This window comes from Leishmania braziliensis, chromosome 32 (assembly GCF_000002845.2).
Source record: "Leishmania braziliensis MHOM/BR/75/M2904 complete genome, chromosome 32".
NCBI lineage: Eukaryota > Euglenozoa > Kinetoplastea > Trypanosomatida > Trypanosomatidae > Leishmania > Leishmania braziliensis.
In genome coordinates, this window is record NC_009324.2 from 1,451,050 (window position 1) to 1,464,655 (window position 13,606).

General features: G+C 58.3%; 7 protein-coding genes across 7 annotated transcripts; all 7 read left to right on the forward strand.

The window, feature by feature from the left end:
• Positions 1-474: 474 nt before the first annotated feature.
• LBRM_32_3841 (conserved hypothetical protein) lies at positions 475-819 on the forward strand (the record flags this gene model as incomplete). Its single annotated transcript, XM_003723170.1, has 1 exon — positions 475-819. One exon carries the CDS (start codon positions 475-477, stop codon positions 817-819), a length of 345 nt encoding a protein of 114 aa, XP_003723218.1.
• An 872-nt stretch (positions 820-1,691) lies between these two features.
• Positions 1,692-2,294, forward strand: LBRM_32_3850 (conserved hypothetical protein; the record flags this gene model as incomplete). Its single annotated transcript, XM_001567684.1, has 1 exon — positions 1,692-2,294. The coding sequence occupies one exon, from the start codon at positions 1,692-1,694 to the stop codon at positions 2,292-2,294; it is 603 nt and encodes a 200-aa protein (XP_001567734.1).
• A 668-nt stretch (positions 2,295-2,962) lies between these two features.
• LBRM_32_3860 (conserved hypothetical protein) lies at positions 2,963-3,406 on the forward strand (the record flags this gene model as incomplete). The annotated part of the gene is made up of 1 exon (XM_001567685.1): positions 2,963-3,406. One exon carries the CDS (start codon positions 2,963-2,965, stop codon positions 3,404-3,406), a length of 444 nt encoding a protein of 147 aa, XP_001567735.1.
• Positions 3,407-4,561: 1,155 nt separating this feature from the next.
• LBRM_32_3870 (conserved hypothetical protein) lies at positions 4,562-5,416 on the forward strand (the record flags this gene model as incomplete). The annotated part of the gene is made up of 1 exon (XM_001567686.2): positions 4,562-5,416. One exon carries the CDS (start codon positions 4,562-4,564, stop codon positions 5,414-5,416), a length of 855 nt encoding a protein of 284 aa, XP_001567736.2.
• Positions 5,417-6,456: 1,040 nt separating this feature from the next.
• Positions 6,457-7,419, forward strand: LBRM_32_3880 (conserved hypothetical protein; the record flags this gene model as incomplete). The annotated part of the gene is made up of 1 exon (XM_001567687.1): positions 6,457-7,419. One exon carries the CDS (start codon positions 6,457-6,459, stop codon positions 7,417-7,419), a length of 963 nt encoding a protein of 320 aa, XP_001567737.1.
• Positions 7,420-7,851: 432 nt separating this feature from the next.
• On the forward strand, positions 7,852-9,129 carry LBRM_32_3890 (conserved hypothetical protein; the record flags this gene model as incomplete). The annotated part of the gene is made up of 1 exon (XM_001567688.1): positions 7,852-9,129. The coding sequence occupies one exon, from the start codon at positions 7,852-7,854 to the stop codon at positions 9,127-9,129; it is 1,278 nt and encodes a 425-aa protein (XP_001567738.1).
• Positions 9,130-9,995: 866 nt separating this feature from the next.
• LBRM_32_3900 (3-hydroxyisobutyryl-coenzyme a hydrolase-like protein) lies at positions 9,996-11,084 on the forward strand (the record flags this gene model as incomplete). The annotated part of the gene is made up of 1 exon (XM_001567689.1): positions 9,996-11,084. The coding sequence occupies one exon, from the start codon at positions 9,996-9,998 to the stop codon at positions 11,082-11,084; it is 1,089 nt and encodes a 362-aa protein (XP_001567739.1).
• Between the last annotated feature and the right edge of the window lie 2,522 nt (positions 11,085-13,606).

Genomic DNA, 13,606 nt, shown 5'->3' on the forward strand with positions numbered 1-13,606 from the left:
GCGGCCTTTACCTTGCCTTTATGGGTAAGATGTCCCTCCCCTTGTCTGCACACCATCCCCAACGGCGTCTTGCTGTGGTCGACATTAGGATCTGTGGGCCGGCTGTGTGCACTGGCGCTGCGCGAATTTTTTTCTGTCGAGTGGGGGCGCTATTCCACTTCAATTCAGTGGATGTCATTGCACGCATACCCGTCGCTACAATCAAGTGTAAAGGTACACGGCGGAGTGGGAGGCACTCCTCTTATCTGTGCTCCTTTTTCTACCATCTCTCCAGCTCTCCTCTCTCCGGGCATTTCTCTCTCTCCTTTCCTCTGCCCTTGAGGTATTCGGTGCTGCTGTTGCTCGCTCTGTGGCACCTCCCTGCACTGTAGAGCAACCGCACACAGACGAACACGCTTCATTCACCCCATCTTCTTATCCCCCCTCTCTCACCATTCTCAGTGATACAACATATTAGTGCTTGCTGTACCGGCGATGTCTGGACAGTCAGCCGCTGGCGTTGCGGCGTCCGTAGGCAGCGAAGACTCGACGCACCAGCTCCTGTCCGGTTTCCAGTTCTTCTTCTTGTGCCTGGTCGTGATGGCGTCGTACTACATATCGTTACACATCTCCGTCCATGCGGTGGGCGAATCGACAGCGCCGCTGAGCGCACCCATCGCCGCAGCCTCAAGTCTCTTTTATGATGTTGGCAACACTATCCTAAGGAAGATCAACCGCCGTCGCAACCGCACGCAGGTCGGCGCCGTCTCCTACGAGGATGAGGCCGATGATGCCAACGATATTTTTTCAGTGAATCAGCCAGGTGCAGGTGTGCAGTAGTGTGTTTCTCGTGCGCCCACTGCCGCCTATGTGGCTGTGATTTCGTGTTCCTCCTCCGTTGTGTTCCCCACGTATTATGGGCAGATCTTCCGTGTAGGCGAGTCGGCGCATGCACACTTGCACAAGATACCCACACATGTCTGTGTCGAGGAGGGGGAGGTTGCCTGCTCTACTGCCTATGGGCTCTTTTCCTGTCTTGGTCCTCCCCCCTTCCTTGCTCTTGTTTTGCTGTGTAGTAGTCAGCGTGCGTGAGCGTCTTCCACATCTGCACCCGCGCACTTTGTGTGTGTGCATGTCTCTCTCTTTGTGCTTGTGTCTGTGTACTACCATGGCCCTCTTCTCCCCCTCTCTCGCAGGTATGCTTCGATGTGTGCTGTACGCATTCTGATGCTTTATCTCAGCACCTTCCGACGCTGCTTTGTTTCTTTGCCAGCCTAAACGCACGCGGCACCGCCTCTGATTGGCGTATGAGGAGTCATCCCTCAGAGGCGGGGGGGGGGCGAACAGCAGCAACAGAGAAGGAGCCTTACGCTCTTCTACCCGTGTGGTGGATCCTCCCCGTTCTCTATCGTTGCGCGTGACTTTATGGGCGAGCCTCGCACTTCTTAGGAGGGGATAGGGTGTGCTCTTGTTCTTAAAGGAGCGCAGTGGGCTGCGCAAGCTAGGCGTACTGTGTCTGCCGCGATTTATTTACGAGTAAGTTCACCCTGCCCCCCCTCTCTCTCTCTCTTTCTCTCCCCCGCACCCTCTTTTTCACTGCATCTCTTGCCTTTCTCACTTCTAACTCCTTTATCACAACTCCAACTAGTGAGTGAGTTAATCAGCGACGCTTAGCTGCTCCCCTCTCTCCCCTGCGCAGGCACACGCGCCAGATGAACGAATCTCTGCTGCGTCGAAGCGAGCAGAGCGATGATGCCACACGAGACCGTATTCACTACGTGAGGGCGCAGCGGCGGCACCTTGAACGCGAGACACGAATGCTGCGCATGGCACTGGAGGAGTTGCACGAAGAAGCGGAGCAGATGAATAACGAAGAAGTGTTGGCGCGTCGCACAATACAGGAGAAGCATCGAGAGTTACTGCGGTGCCTACTTCATTTTGCTTTAGCTGAGCATGATTCAACAAGAGACACAGCGGCGGCAGCCAGTGCACCCATGCAACAAGACGCGACAGACACCATTGTTTGTGAGCTACTGCGGCAGTACAAGCACGAGCAAGACGCCTACACGCAGGAGGTCAAGCAGCGCGTGGAAAGTACTAGAGGGAAAGCTGAACAGTCGTGTTTGAGCGTCAGTGACACTTCCGCCGCGCCACAGCTTCTGCAAAATTGCATCTGTGGCGTGGACTCCCCTGTAGAAGTAGCTGAGGTCAACTACCTTCGCAGCACCTTGGAGGCGCTCTGCGAGAGAAAGGCCGAGGTGGAAGAGGAGACGGAAGCAGCGCTCCTGAGCATTGGCCGCACGCTGCTTTGCTGACTTGTGCGCTGTCCTTCTTTCTGTTTCGGACACCTTACGCTCCTTCCTTGGGAGGGCGGTGGTACCCCCGACGCAACGAGCGAGGCCAGGTCATTGCGTCTACGATGAAACTGTTTTGATGAATCGACTGCATACATACAGATGCGAAGCCAAGGCAAGGCAAAGCGGTCAGCGTGTCTCTCCTTTCCCCTTCCCCAATCACTACTATTTTCTTGTATACGAAAGGCATCGAATATGGTGCCACTGTCCCAAAGCACGAGCTGACCTACACGACAGCTGTGTTGCGTTGGCTCTCCTCGTCATGCTTCTTCTCTTCACCGATGAGATTAATCTCATCCTTCTCTGCCATGGATGCAGAATGAAGCAAACGCTTATGTTTCCCGCCTCCTCTCATTTCCCCTCTCTCTTTCTCACGGTATGCATGAGCTCTCCCCTTTTCACGCACGCGGCACCCACCACCTCCCCATGTATGGCTCCACGCCTCTCACTGCCATCTCTTCCCCTCGCTCCCTTCCACTACTACGGCGACAGCTACCGCCTCAATATCATCGCTGCTAAGGTATATGGGTGTTCTTTAGGCAAGCATAAGTTGCGTAGAAGTTCCCCTTTGATATTCGCACTTCATCCCCACAGACCCCCCTTCCCCACCCCACCCGGACAGAGTACAAATGGCGCCACCGAAGGCCTCTTTCCCCGCCCGCTTCTTCGCGGGTGACTTCATGGGCATCAACTGGAACCGTGTTAGCTGGATGGCCCCGTACAACAACTTCTACCCCATCACAATGTGCGGCGGCTGGGGTGGTCGTATGTGGTCCAGCTTCATTCAGTACGGTCGCTTTGATAATCGTGCCGGCCTCATCATGGTGCGTAACCTGGTCATGGGCATCCCAAGTGCTCTCATGGCTCTGTTAATGCTCGGCAACATGGACTGGTACCAGTGCATGCAGTGTGCCTTCTACTTCCCCGGCATCCCAATGCCACAGTGGGCGCAGGATAAGTACGCAAAGGAGATGGAGTGGTACACCTGGAACAAGCCGGGTGCCATGGCGAAGCACCACTACGCCGGAACTGTGTCGATCCCTGGCACCGAGAAGTACATCATGGAGATGTAGAAGACTGACTAGCCCTGCGCGAGGCCAGAGAGGACTTATGCACGGCGGATCTCTTGCTTGCACTGATCTACTTCTTTTGTTGCCGCCTCGTCTTTCCCACGCTCGTCGTGTGGTAGCATGTATTCGACTGTGTGTGTGTGTGTATGCCAGCTCTCTCAGGCTTGCATCGAAGCAGCGCAGCTGAGATCGAAACACGTACGAGGCGCAGATGCACAGATGTTACCATTGCCGCGCGCGACGGCAACCCAGTTTACCCTCAGCTAGTTGCAGTAATGCGTGGGTGGACTGCGCGAGACGACGTGCAAACAGCGGCATCGCTGGCGTGTTTTTCCTGTGCGTGCTTTTTCGTGTGTCATGTCCTCTTTGATGTGGTTTTTGTTTTGTGTAGTTCCCCTCTTACTTTCATAAGATACACATAGGACAGCCGTGTGCATGTGCATGTGAGCGCATTGGCTCTGCCTCTCTTTCTCGAGTGAGTGAGTGGACATAGCCAGTGCGCGGTGCACTTCGGCCTTGTTTGATGCAGTAGCACGTGTGGGCCCGAATTCCGACTCCTTTGTTTCCCTTTTAAAGCAATGAATGAAACGGCAAACGCACGCGTAAACATGCCCACGCCCATACGCGGTGAACCGGTGGAGGTGACGGCGAAGGTGGAGGAAACGGTTTGTCAATCACCAACGCCCACAGGCATGTCCTCGCTCACATCGTTGTTGCATGTCGTCACTAGCGCCAGTGATGGCGCTCTGCGGCGTACTGCACAAGGCTGTGGCGGTGGCGACGTGCTTGAGCAAGCGCTTGACAAAGGTGCTACTCCGTAGTTGGATAGGAGATCGTAGCACGGCACACAGGCTGTGTTGGACCCAAGCGCACGCAGCAGGCAAGCGAGCAAGTCAATGTCCTCTGCCTTTACGACCCCTCCCCTCCTCTTATGCGTTCTCTTCCTGGGGGCTCTTGTGTGTGCTTCTCTTTAATCGCTCTCTCGCTCTCTCTTTCTTCACCTCGCAAGTGCCGGTTTTTTGAGGGACTGCGTTGGTGTTGCAGCAGTTGAGAGTCTCGAGCCAACAGTCAACTCATCCTTTGCCTAGGCCATTCGTACCCGCAGCCGCATCTTCCTCATACCTCCTGTAGCACCGCCTAAGTGAAGTCGCCAGTGCCATGAAGGCGGTGCTCGAGAGGAGGGCTGAGGCACTTCTGCTCGCCACTCAGGAGGAGCACCGCTTGTTGGAAGCGCAGTTGGAGAAAAGTCGTGCCGCACGGGAAGCCTCCACTCGGGTATCGCACGGCAAGTCTCGTGGGGCGCCAGCGACTGCACCCGCTGCGGCTACATCTTCAGCCGGTCCACAGAGAGAGGACAGCGCCGCCATGTGGATAGAGAATGCGTCGTGTCTCTCCATAGGCTCCACCACCGCCACCTCACCCGATCGGCACCCTAGCCCGTCCGCGGTGTCCCCGTCGGCCTCCCCCCCACAAGTTATCCTCCCCAGTGCCGCCACACATAAGGAAGGCGTGCTGCTTCACTTGGTGCGCAGCAGTAGCCTGTTCGGCGGCGTCAGTGCCTCTTTCGTGCCTCACTATATCGTTGTGTCGGATAGCGCTGGGATCTCGTGGTATACGTCTGAAGCGGAGTACCGCCAGAACCCCCGTCGTCCACTAGGGCACGCCGACTTCTGGATCGAGACGTACAACAGCCGAGGCAGCCGCTTTAAGAAGGCTGCCGTGTGCTGGCCGCTCATCTTACCTGACGACTGCCCAGAGGCGAGGGACCCGAGCAAGACGTACTTTGCTGTGGATTACTACACACCTAACGGAGGGCAGGAGCAACTTGTGCTGGCGGCGTCGTCGCCGGCGGAGCGTGACGCGTGGGTGAGGCTTCTCACCAAGTACATTGACCTCTACTTAGCTCCTCGCACCGAGTCAGAGGAGCTGCAGCACATCCCGCGTGGCGCAGAAGTCCCACTGCACCGGTCAGGGGTTATCGAGGGAGAAGCTCCGGGGGGCAACATTCTCTGATACAACGCGCCGTGTATATGCGTATGCGTGGTGTGTGTGTGTGTATTGGTGACGCAAGGCATGCCGTGCGATGTACACGTGTGTGTACTGTTTCATGAGATCCCTTTTTCGCGGGAACGGGGAGCCTGTTGGCCGCCCCCACCCTCTGCATAGCAGCCGTTACCGAGGCCGGAGAGGGAAGAAAAAGGACAGGTAGAGGCGCTGTGTGTCTTCGTGTGTGTGTGTGCGCTTTTGTTTTACTTCAGCACTTCTCCAACTCTGTGTATTGCCGGATCGAGCTGCCGTGTTCTGTTCCCCTTCCCCTTACCTTTCCCCTTCTTCCCTCCTCTGGGTCACCATCTCCCTCCCTCCCTCCTTTCCCTTGCCGTGGCGTTGTTCTTCACTCCCTCTGAGCCACGTGAGAGAGACGCAGAGGTTTGCCTCGTATCAAATGGTTGTCACGTGTGCGCAAAGTGTGCTAACGTTTCCCTTTTTTTTTTGCGGTACAGCAGCGCACAAGCTCGAGTCGTAGGACCGCCTGCCGAGGCGTGCCACCACCTGTGGTGCTCGTCGGCGCGCTACTGCAGACACACACACACACACACACCCTGAGAGGGGTGGGGGGGGACGGCGTTGTCGAATCACCGCCTCTCATTTCTCATCCTTTCCCTGGTGGACCACATAGACATAGTATCATGACATCCCTACCAGTGCTTCACTTGAAAGCTACCAGCCAGCAGAATGTGACCATCGCCGCGGACCTATGTGACACCACGGCGACTCTCTACACGTTCCTCCGCTCGATCCCCAGCGCCGCTGAAACGGAACTGGCCCTTCAGCCCTTTCTCGAATCCCTCCACGCCGCTCCGTCGTCCAGCAGGTCGGTCCTCATGCGGAGACCCAATCACCGCCTTGTGCAACTTCTGGAGTCAGTCGCCATTGATGAGGTTTTTCGTTACACACCGCATGTCCTTCCTGCGCTGGCGTGTTACTCAGATCGCTGGTTACACCGGTTGGGGTACGCCTCGATGGGCAATGGGGCAGCTGATTTGACGGCAGCGATGGACTCTGCGGCGTATGCAGCAAGCGGGTCGCAAGGGTCGGTGTCATCTCCGTCGGCTACAGCTTTGCCAGTCGTGCACGTGCGTGCGACGGACATGCACCAGCATGTCAATCCGTACTCGGCCTATGAGTCTAACTACAGAATGAGGCACGTCGCGGCTCACTCATCTCATGTCGATGCTTCTGTCAGCGGTGCCCATTCGTCCGATAACGGGACTGCAGCAGAGACGAGTGGCCTGCAGCACAGTGGCACTATGCAGCCCCCTGAAGAGGCATTGTCTGTATCAGCTGAGGTATCTGCACTCACCGCTCCTGAAAATGAGTCTCAGCTGAACGAACCCGCGCAGCCTGCGTTGCAGGAGGTGACTCCAGCGCCAGGAGCCGCAGTTACCTCTGCCCCAGCGATTCACCCAGTACTGCATCTCATCGCACACCAAGCTCTGCAGGAGCAAAAGGAAGGTGAGATAGATGGGGAAGAGACTGAGCGCGGGAACGCGGAGGAGCACGGGAAGCCGTCTTCATCGGACGCCTTTGTGGAGGAAAAGCTGCTCCATCTCACAGAGCGGTTAAACGAGGCAGAGGCACAGCTCGCCGTGGCTATGGCGGAGAAGGAGGCGGCAGAGCAGGTGTGGTCTCCGTCCTACAGCCGTCTCAAGACAAGCAGGATGTACGTCACGGAGCTCAAGAGTCGGGTACAAAGTGCTGCCTCCCTCTACTTGCTTCAGCGATATGAGCGTGAGACTCTCCAGCAGGCGCACGTTGGCGTGGCGATGGAGTCTATGAGCTTGCAGCTGGTGCTGCGCGACGTGCGAGCACGACTGGAAGATGAGCCAGGTAGCTCACTCGCAGGCGGCGATCAGCAGGCGACGGAGAACCAGAGGCTCGTTCAGCAGCTGAGGGCTGTTCTGTCGGCTCCTGCGGCTGCAAGCCAGAGCAATGCGGCACGCAGCCGTCAAAGCTGAACAGCTCACCCCGCTGAGCACACAAACGGCTACGATTGCGGAGTTCAACCATGCCCATTAGCCTCAGCTCATGCTAGCGAGCTTACCACCACAGCAGTACCACACACTAAGGATCTTGTCATCACCCTCTAACAGGGCAATGTTGCCTCTGCAACTGACGGAGACGGCTGGCGACTTCCTCAGTGCAATATGCCTCTTGTGCGCTTTGTGCGTCCGCTCTAGAGCTTTGCAGAAGCAACTTTTTGGGATTTAAGTCCCTCTCTAGGCGTTGCTGCACCATTTCTCTCAAAGCCCGTGCGCTGTCTTAGCAACTACTTGACCTCTTTTTCTGTTTTTTTTTTTTTCCTTTGTTGTGTGTTGTTCAGCTATGACAGCGTGCACAACTACACCCAGTGGCCACCCCCTTCTCCCTCGTATGCGAGCGCTACAGCAATGCCGCCGTTTCGGAAGGGGCAGGCGCATGTGCGCCGACTCTACAGCGCCCCTGACACCAGTAGCGAGCTCATTGCCACCTGTGACAAGACCTATGTACCCTTTTTAGCTTACACAGCCTCGACCAACTCTGCTGTGGTGGTCGCAGAGGACGGCACGACAACGCCACGAGTACAACTTCCTTTCCCAGCCATCGATCTTGCGTGGTGTCCCTTCAAGAAGGGCACCGAGAATGCGGCCTACGCGACAGCGTGCCACAGTCAGCCGATCCAAATATGGGACCTTGAAGACGCCGAGCTGCGCGCCTCGTACGCTGCTACCAATGACAGCGGTTGCCACACTCACGCGCATGCACTGTGCTGGTTCAAGGCGCCCACCCACCAGCACTGGATCGCTGGCGGCTACGGCGGCTATGAGGACGCCACTCAGGTGCGTGTGTTCGACATCATGGCTGAGGGCAGTCAGCCCATCTGGACTTACGGTGACAGGCGTAGTAAAGGGATGGTGTCTGCCATGCAGGACTGCCGGTGGCAGGGCACAGCACCGCTGCTGGCCGTGGGGAACTACAATGCGCCCTCAGTTCATCTCATCGACTGTCGTAAGCGATGCCCAGCGGCCCAGTTACATGGACTTAAGCGGGGCGTGCGGGTGATACGAAGCGGGATGGAAGGCGTCGACCCATACTGTGTCTACGCAGGAGGAAGTCAAGGAGACAGTCGTATTGCATGCTGGGATGTACGCAAGCCATGCGTGCCGCTCTTCACATTATGTAGGCCCATCCATACGCAGCAAGTCTTCGAGTTCGACCTACTGTCTTTGAGCCCTGCAGCTGTGTCTGCTGCCAGCGCAGCTGGTTGTTCGCGTGGCCTTGTGTCAACGTGCTCTACAGGAGGGGTTCTGTTGTACAGGTGGAGGGCCGGAGAGGTACCCGTTGAGGGGGCAGAGGTGACCATTGGCGCCTCTGTGGGTCCAACAAGTGGCCTGGCAATCGTGGGGCCTGACACAGTCGTTGTGAGCACCGGCACCCGCAAGTACGACATTTGCAGCGTAGTACCCAAGGCGAAACCCGGCAACTTGGCCCAGCGGTCGCCATGCCGTGACAACGAATATGACGAAGGTAATAGTCCGCCACGCGTTCTGTGCCATAGGCGCCAACGCTCACCGATGCAAGACGACTCGGACGAGGAATCGAGCACTGCAGAGCGAGAGCTTTTCAGCGGCAGCGAAGCTACAAACATTGCCGTTCTCTCGCTTGCGCAACCACCTACATGGGGCTAAGTGATCAATCCCTCACTTTCCGTGCTACCCTTCCCTGTACCGCACTTTACACCACACAAGGAGATTGGCTATCCACTAAGGGAAGAGGGAAGTGGTCTAGCTGACGTCCGCTACAACCAGGTCCGCCTCACCGCCAACTAAGATGCATGGGGCCACTTCCTGCCTTGTTTCTAAGAAAGGCTCACATACCTAGAAAACATACCACCCTGGACAGCACAAGCACCCCTCACCTGTCGAGTCCGCATTATAGCGCCTCCCCCGCCTTAGTCCTCCACGATAGCACTCAGTACAGGCACAGTCGTAATAATAACCTCCAACTCAGCTGCCCATCGTCCCTTACCATCTCCAGCTCACCCTCACCCACCTCCATTTTTCTCTCCTTCGAGAAGAACAAAGGGTACCTCAAGAAGCGCTGTGTTCTTTACTGTTGTCCTGAGCTTTCCTTTTTGCCCTCTTGCTCTAACTTCTTCACTCTCTCTTTGCGCGTCCTTCGTTGTCCTCTTTGCTTGTATAACTCCCTCTCCCCCACATACACATGGACAGGACACTCCGCGCCTCCATCCCCTCCTCTCTCGAGCATCCCCCCTCCCGCAGTGACGCTGGGTGTACCCCCTCTCCCCTTGACCCCCCTCCTCGTTTCCCCCCTCCCCCGGCTGCGCTGTCGCCTCTCACCCCGTTTCCCCATCGGTGCATTACGCAGAGCCATTCGTGTAGCGCGTCCCGCCCCCCGCACGCACCCGCCCATTCGCCCCTTCGGCTTGCCCGTGTGCGTGTGTGCACCAGCTGCTCTGCCCAGCCGAAGCCCGCCACCTGCTGACGCGCGCATCTGTCCACGGAGAGGGCTGCTGTGAAGTGCGCGTTCCACCATGCGCAGTGCGGTCACTTGCATCAAGAGCCCGGGTGCGGCTCTCTGCACGGACACTGCCACCTGCCGCACCATCACGTTGAGCTGGCCCGAGTCGCTGAACGCCATGTCCCTGCCGATGGTGCAGGACCTGCATCGCCTGTACATCACGGAGCCGCATCCCAACAAGGATGCCGTGTACGTTGTGCGCGGTGACGGGCGGCGCAGCTTCTGTGCTGGCGGCGACCTGAAGGCCCTCACGGGGCCCGACCAAGGCACGCACAACCCGCTGTTCTACCGCCTGGAGTACGAGGTGGACTCGCACATTGCGACGATGCGGCGCACGCAGGTGGCGATGTGGGCGGGGCACGTGCTGGGGAGCGGCGTCGGCGTGTCGGTGCACAGCCGCTACCGCGTTGCGTGCGAGACGACGCGGTTCGCGATGCCGGAGACGCAGATCGGCGGCGCGAACGACGTTGCGACGAGCTGGGTGTTCTCGTCGCTGCCTGTGCGCGGGCTTGGCGCGTACCTCGCGATCACGGGCAACGCGCTGCACGGCGCGGACGTGTTCCACGCGGGCCTGGCGACCCACTACATCCCTGTGGAGAAGTTCGACGCTGTGGAGGCTGCCCTGGCTGCGCTGCCGTCGTCGGAGGGCGTTGCGGCGTGCCTGCGCGGGTTCAGCGCGGACGTCGCTGTGCCGCCGTTCACGCTAGCGGAGAGCGCGCCTGTGCTGGCGAAGGTGTTCGGCGCGATCACCGCCTCGACGCGCGTGCGGGACATCATGGACGCGCTGCGCGCGGACGGCGGCGCGTTTGCTGCGAGCGCGCTGGCGGTGATGGAGCGCAACTCGCCGCTGGGCATGACGCTTGCGCTGGAGAACATGAAGCGGCAGCACACGGCCGGGTGCACCAGCGTGATGGACAGCTTCCGTGGCGACTATGCGGCGATCCAGTCGTCCATCTTTGTGGCCGAGCTGGCGAAGGGCGTGGAGGCGCTGTTCGTCACGAAGGAGAAGCGTCCGCAGTGGAAGGTAGGGTCCGTGGACGAAATCAATGTGGAGCTTGTGCGGAAGCAGTTCGAGCTCACGGAGGGCAGTCTGACCTTATAGAAGAGACGTGTGTCGGACGTTTACGCGATGATGTGGGCCTCGGCGTTTCTTCACCACCAACGCACGATCAGTGCATTTCTGCTGCATTATGCGTCTACACTCGTTGACCACTGCCACGTGCACTGTGGGTGTGCAGAATGTTAAGGATGGTCTGATTTACGAGGGCCTGCGGCCGGTTGCGCGGATGCGTTCGTGTCCGGCCTCGCGGATGCGGGGTTGCCGTTGTGGGAACTGGCGCGCCTTTTGCAGTCTTATTTTTTATCTTCGTGTGTCTCAGACATACGCCTGGGCAGTATACGTTGGCTGCAATCGCTTCCGAATAGGGTCCTTGGGGGCAAGGCGCCATGGAGCGGATCGTGCTGATCTCGTTGGCGCGATGCTGCGTCGTCTCCTTCGCGCTGCCGCTCACTTTTGCATCCACTTCCCCACCTCTCCTCCCCCCCCCCTGTGCGCTTTACTTCTGCTCCGAATGCCCTTGCCCCGATACTCTGTGAAGGGTCATGTGCGCAGCGGCTGGAGGGCAGGAGAGGGCAAGTGGGAGGGGAGGCGGGTGAGGTCGGTGTGGCGTGTGGTGCGGGGTGCTGAGCGCCCAGGGCTCCTTTTTTGTTCTCACTTTTATTTTTGTGCCTGCGGTTCTCTCTTTTTCCCGGTCGTGTATTCCTCCGTTATCGTCCTCCCCGTCAGACGCCGCCTTTGCCTTCTTTTTAGTGTCTGTGAAGGCAGCTACAGGCATCAGCATGCGTATATCTACGCGCACATACACGCGCGCACGCATTCATGGATCCGCACGACTGTTGGCGTGCAGGCCTGCGACGCTCTTCTTATTTCCCTTCCACTTATCCACACTTCTCTTGTCTTCTTGACCCCCCTCCCCTGTCCCCCTGTTGTCTGCATTCTGGGCTCTCCTCTCCCCCTTTTACTTCCTCCCTCTCGCTCTCTTGCTCCTGCAGCGCCGAGTTCCCACTGTTGTGGTGCGACTGGGTGAGTCGCATCTGCTCATCGGGCTCGGCAAATGGCGTCCTCGCCTCTCCCTGGCTCTTCCCATCTCGCCATCCAATGGCAGCCCCATCGCCACCCCCTCCTCTCCGCACTCTTCCCCGAGACCGTAGCGAGGGGGGGGGGTAATGAAGGGCGAAGCGAGCGAATGCGCACGCGACAAGGATGAGGAAGTGGTGGGCCGGCCACGGGGAGTGCAGGGTGTCGCCGCGCACTCTCCGCATCTGTTTAGCGTTCTTTCCTTTCCAATCACCATTGCCTCTTTTTCTCGCTCGTAGTGTATGCGGTGAGACAGGCCTGGTATGGGTCTGCCTTCCCCCTTCCCCACTTTCCCATACCCCCCTTCCTCGAGCGTCTCCGCACATCCAGACCCACGCTCACGTCTGCAGCCCTGTCCATGCCGTTGCGGATGTCGAACGCGGTTATGAAGGCGTACGCGCATGCACGGTTGTGTATTCTCCCCCTCCCCCCCTTTACCCCTTCCCTTGCTCTCTCCCTCTGTGCGTGAGCTCAAGGGCTGATGGGGGAGTCATGGAGGAGTTCGATGGCGTCAAGGGGACGAGGAGGCGGTAGGGAGGGGGAGCAGGGGGAGGGGAAGGCAGCCCAATATGATTCGGCCACTGCGCACTAGGGATAAGGGGGGCCAATACCCACTAGTGGATGTCTGCACCCACGGACCAGCACAGGCATAAATACACGCACGCACGCATGTCCGTGTGAATGCCCGTGTATGTCTGCGCTTCTCCCTTGGAGCTCTTCTGTGTTGCTCCTTATCGTCCCCTCCCCCTTTGCCTCCCGGCCTTTCTAGCGTTTTGACTTGTCCCCCCCTCCCCCTGCGTGTTTCCTACTCTTGAGCCGCTTCTGTTCTTGTGCTTTCACCTCCACCATCAGTGACACCGCCACCTCTTTCCTTCTCTCCTTTCTCCTCTCCCCCGACTTCTCTCTTGCTAACTTCCGTTTTTCCTGCTCGTGTGCCCAATTCTACGCGTCTGTGTGCGTGTGCTCATCTCCATGTGCTCAACTCTTTGACCACTCTTGCTTGTCTCGTGTGCCGAAAAGGGCTAAGGTGGCGAGGAAAGCAAGTCCCCCCTCCCCCCAGCGCCTCGCCTTACCCTGCCACAAAGTCGCTGCCACCGCCGCGCCTGCCCTCCTCGTTTTCCTGGACAAGCTTTGTCATTCCCCTCTTTCATCATTTATACCCGCCCCCCTTTTCTGATCTTTTGCTGTTCATTCTCTGGTGAGTGGGATTGCGCAACCCAACCCCCACAGTTTCCGCTTCCACCCACTCACGGCCCGTTTCTCTTTTACCCTCTGCACCATGGAAAGCGATTCCAGCTGTGTGTGTGTGTGTGCGGGGTATTGTGCGACATGGGCAGGGCGCAACAAGTCCGCCTTGCCGATCACTCGCCTATTTGCTGCCCATCCCACGCGATACAACCGACAACTAAAGGCCGCGACACCTGTGCTTCTGTCTCTCGCCCCGTGCGTAGGTGCGCGCCGTGCCCGGGATGAGCCTTCACTCCCCC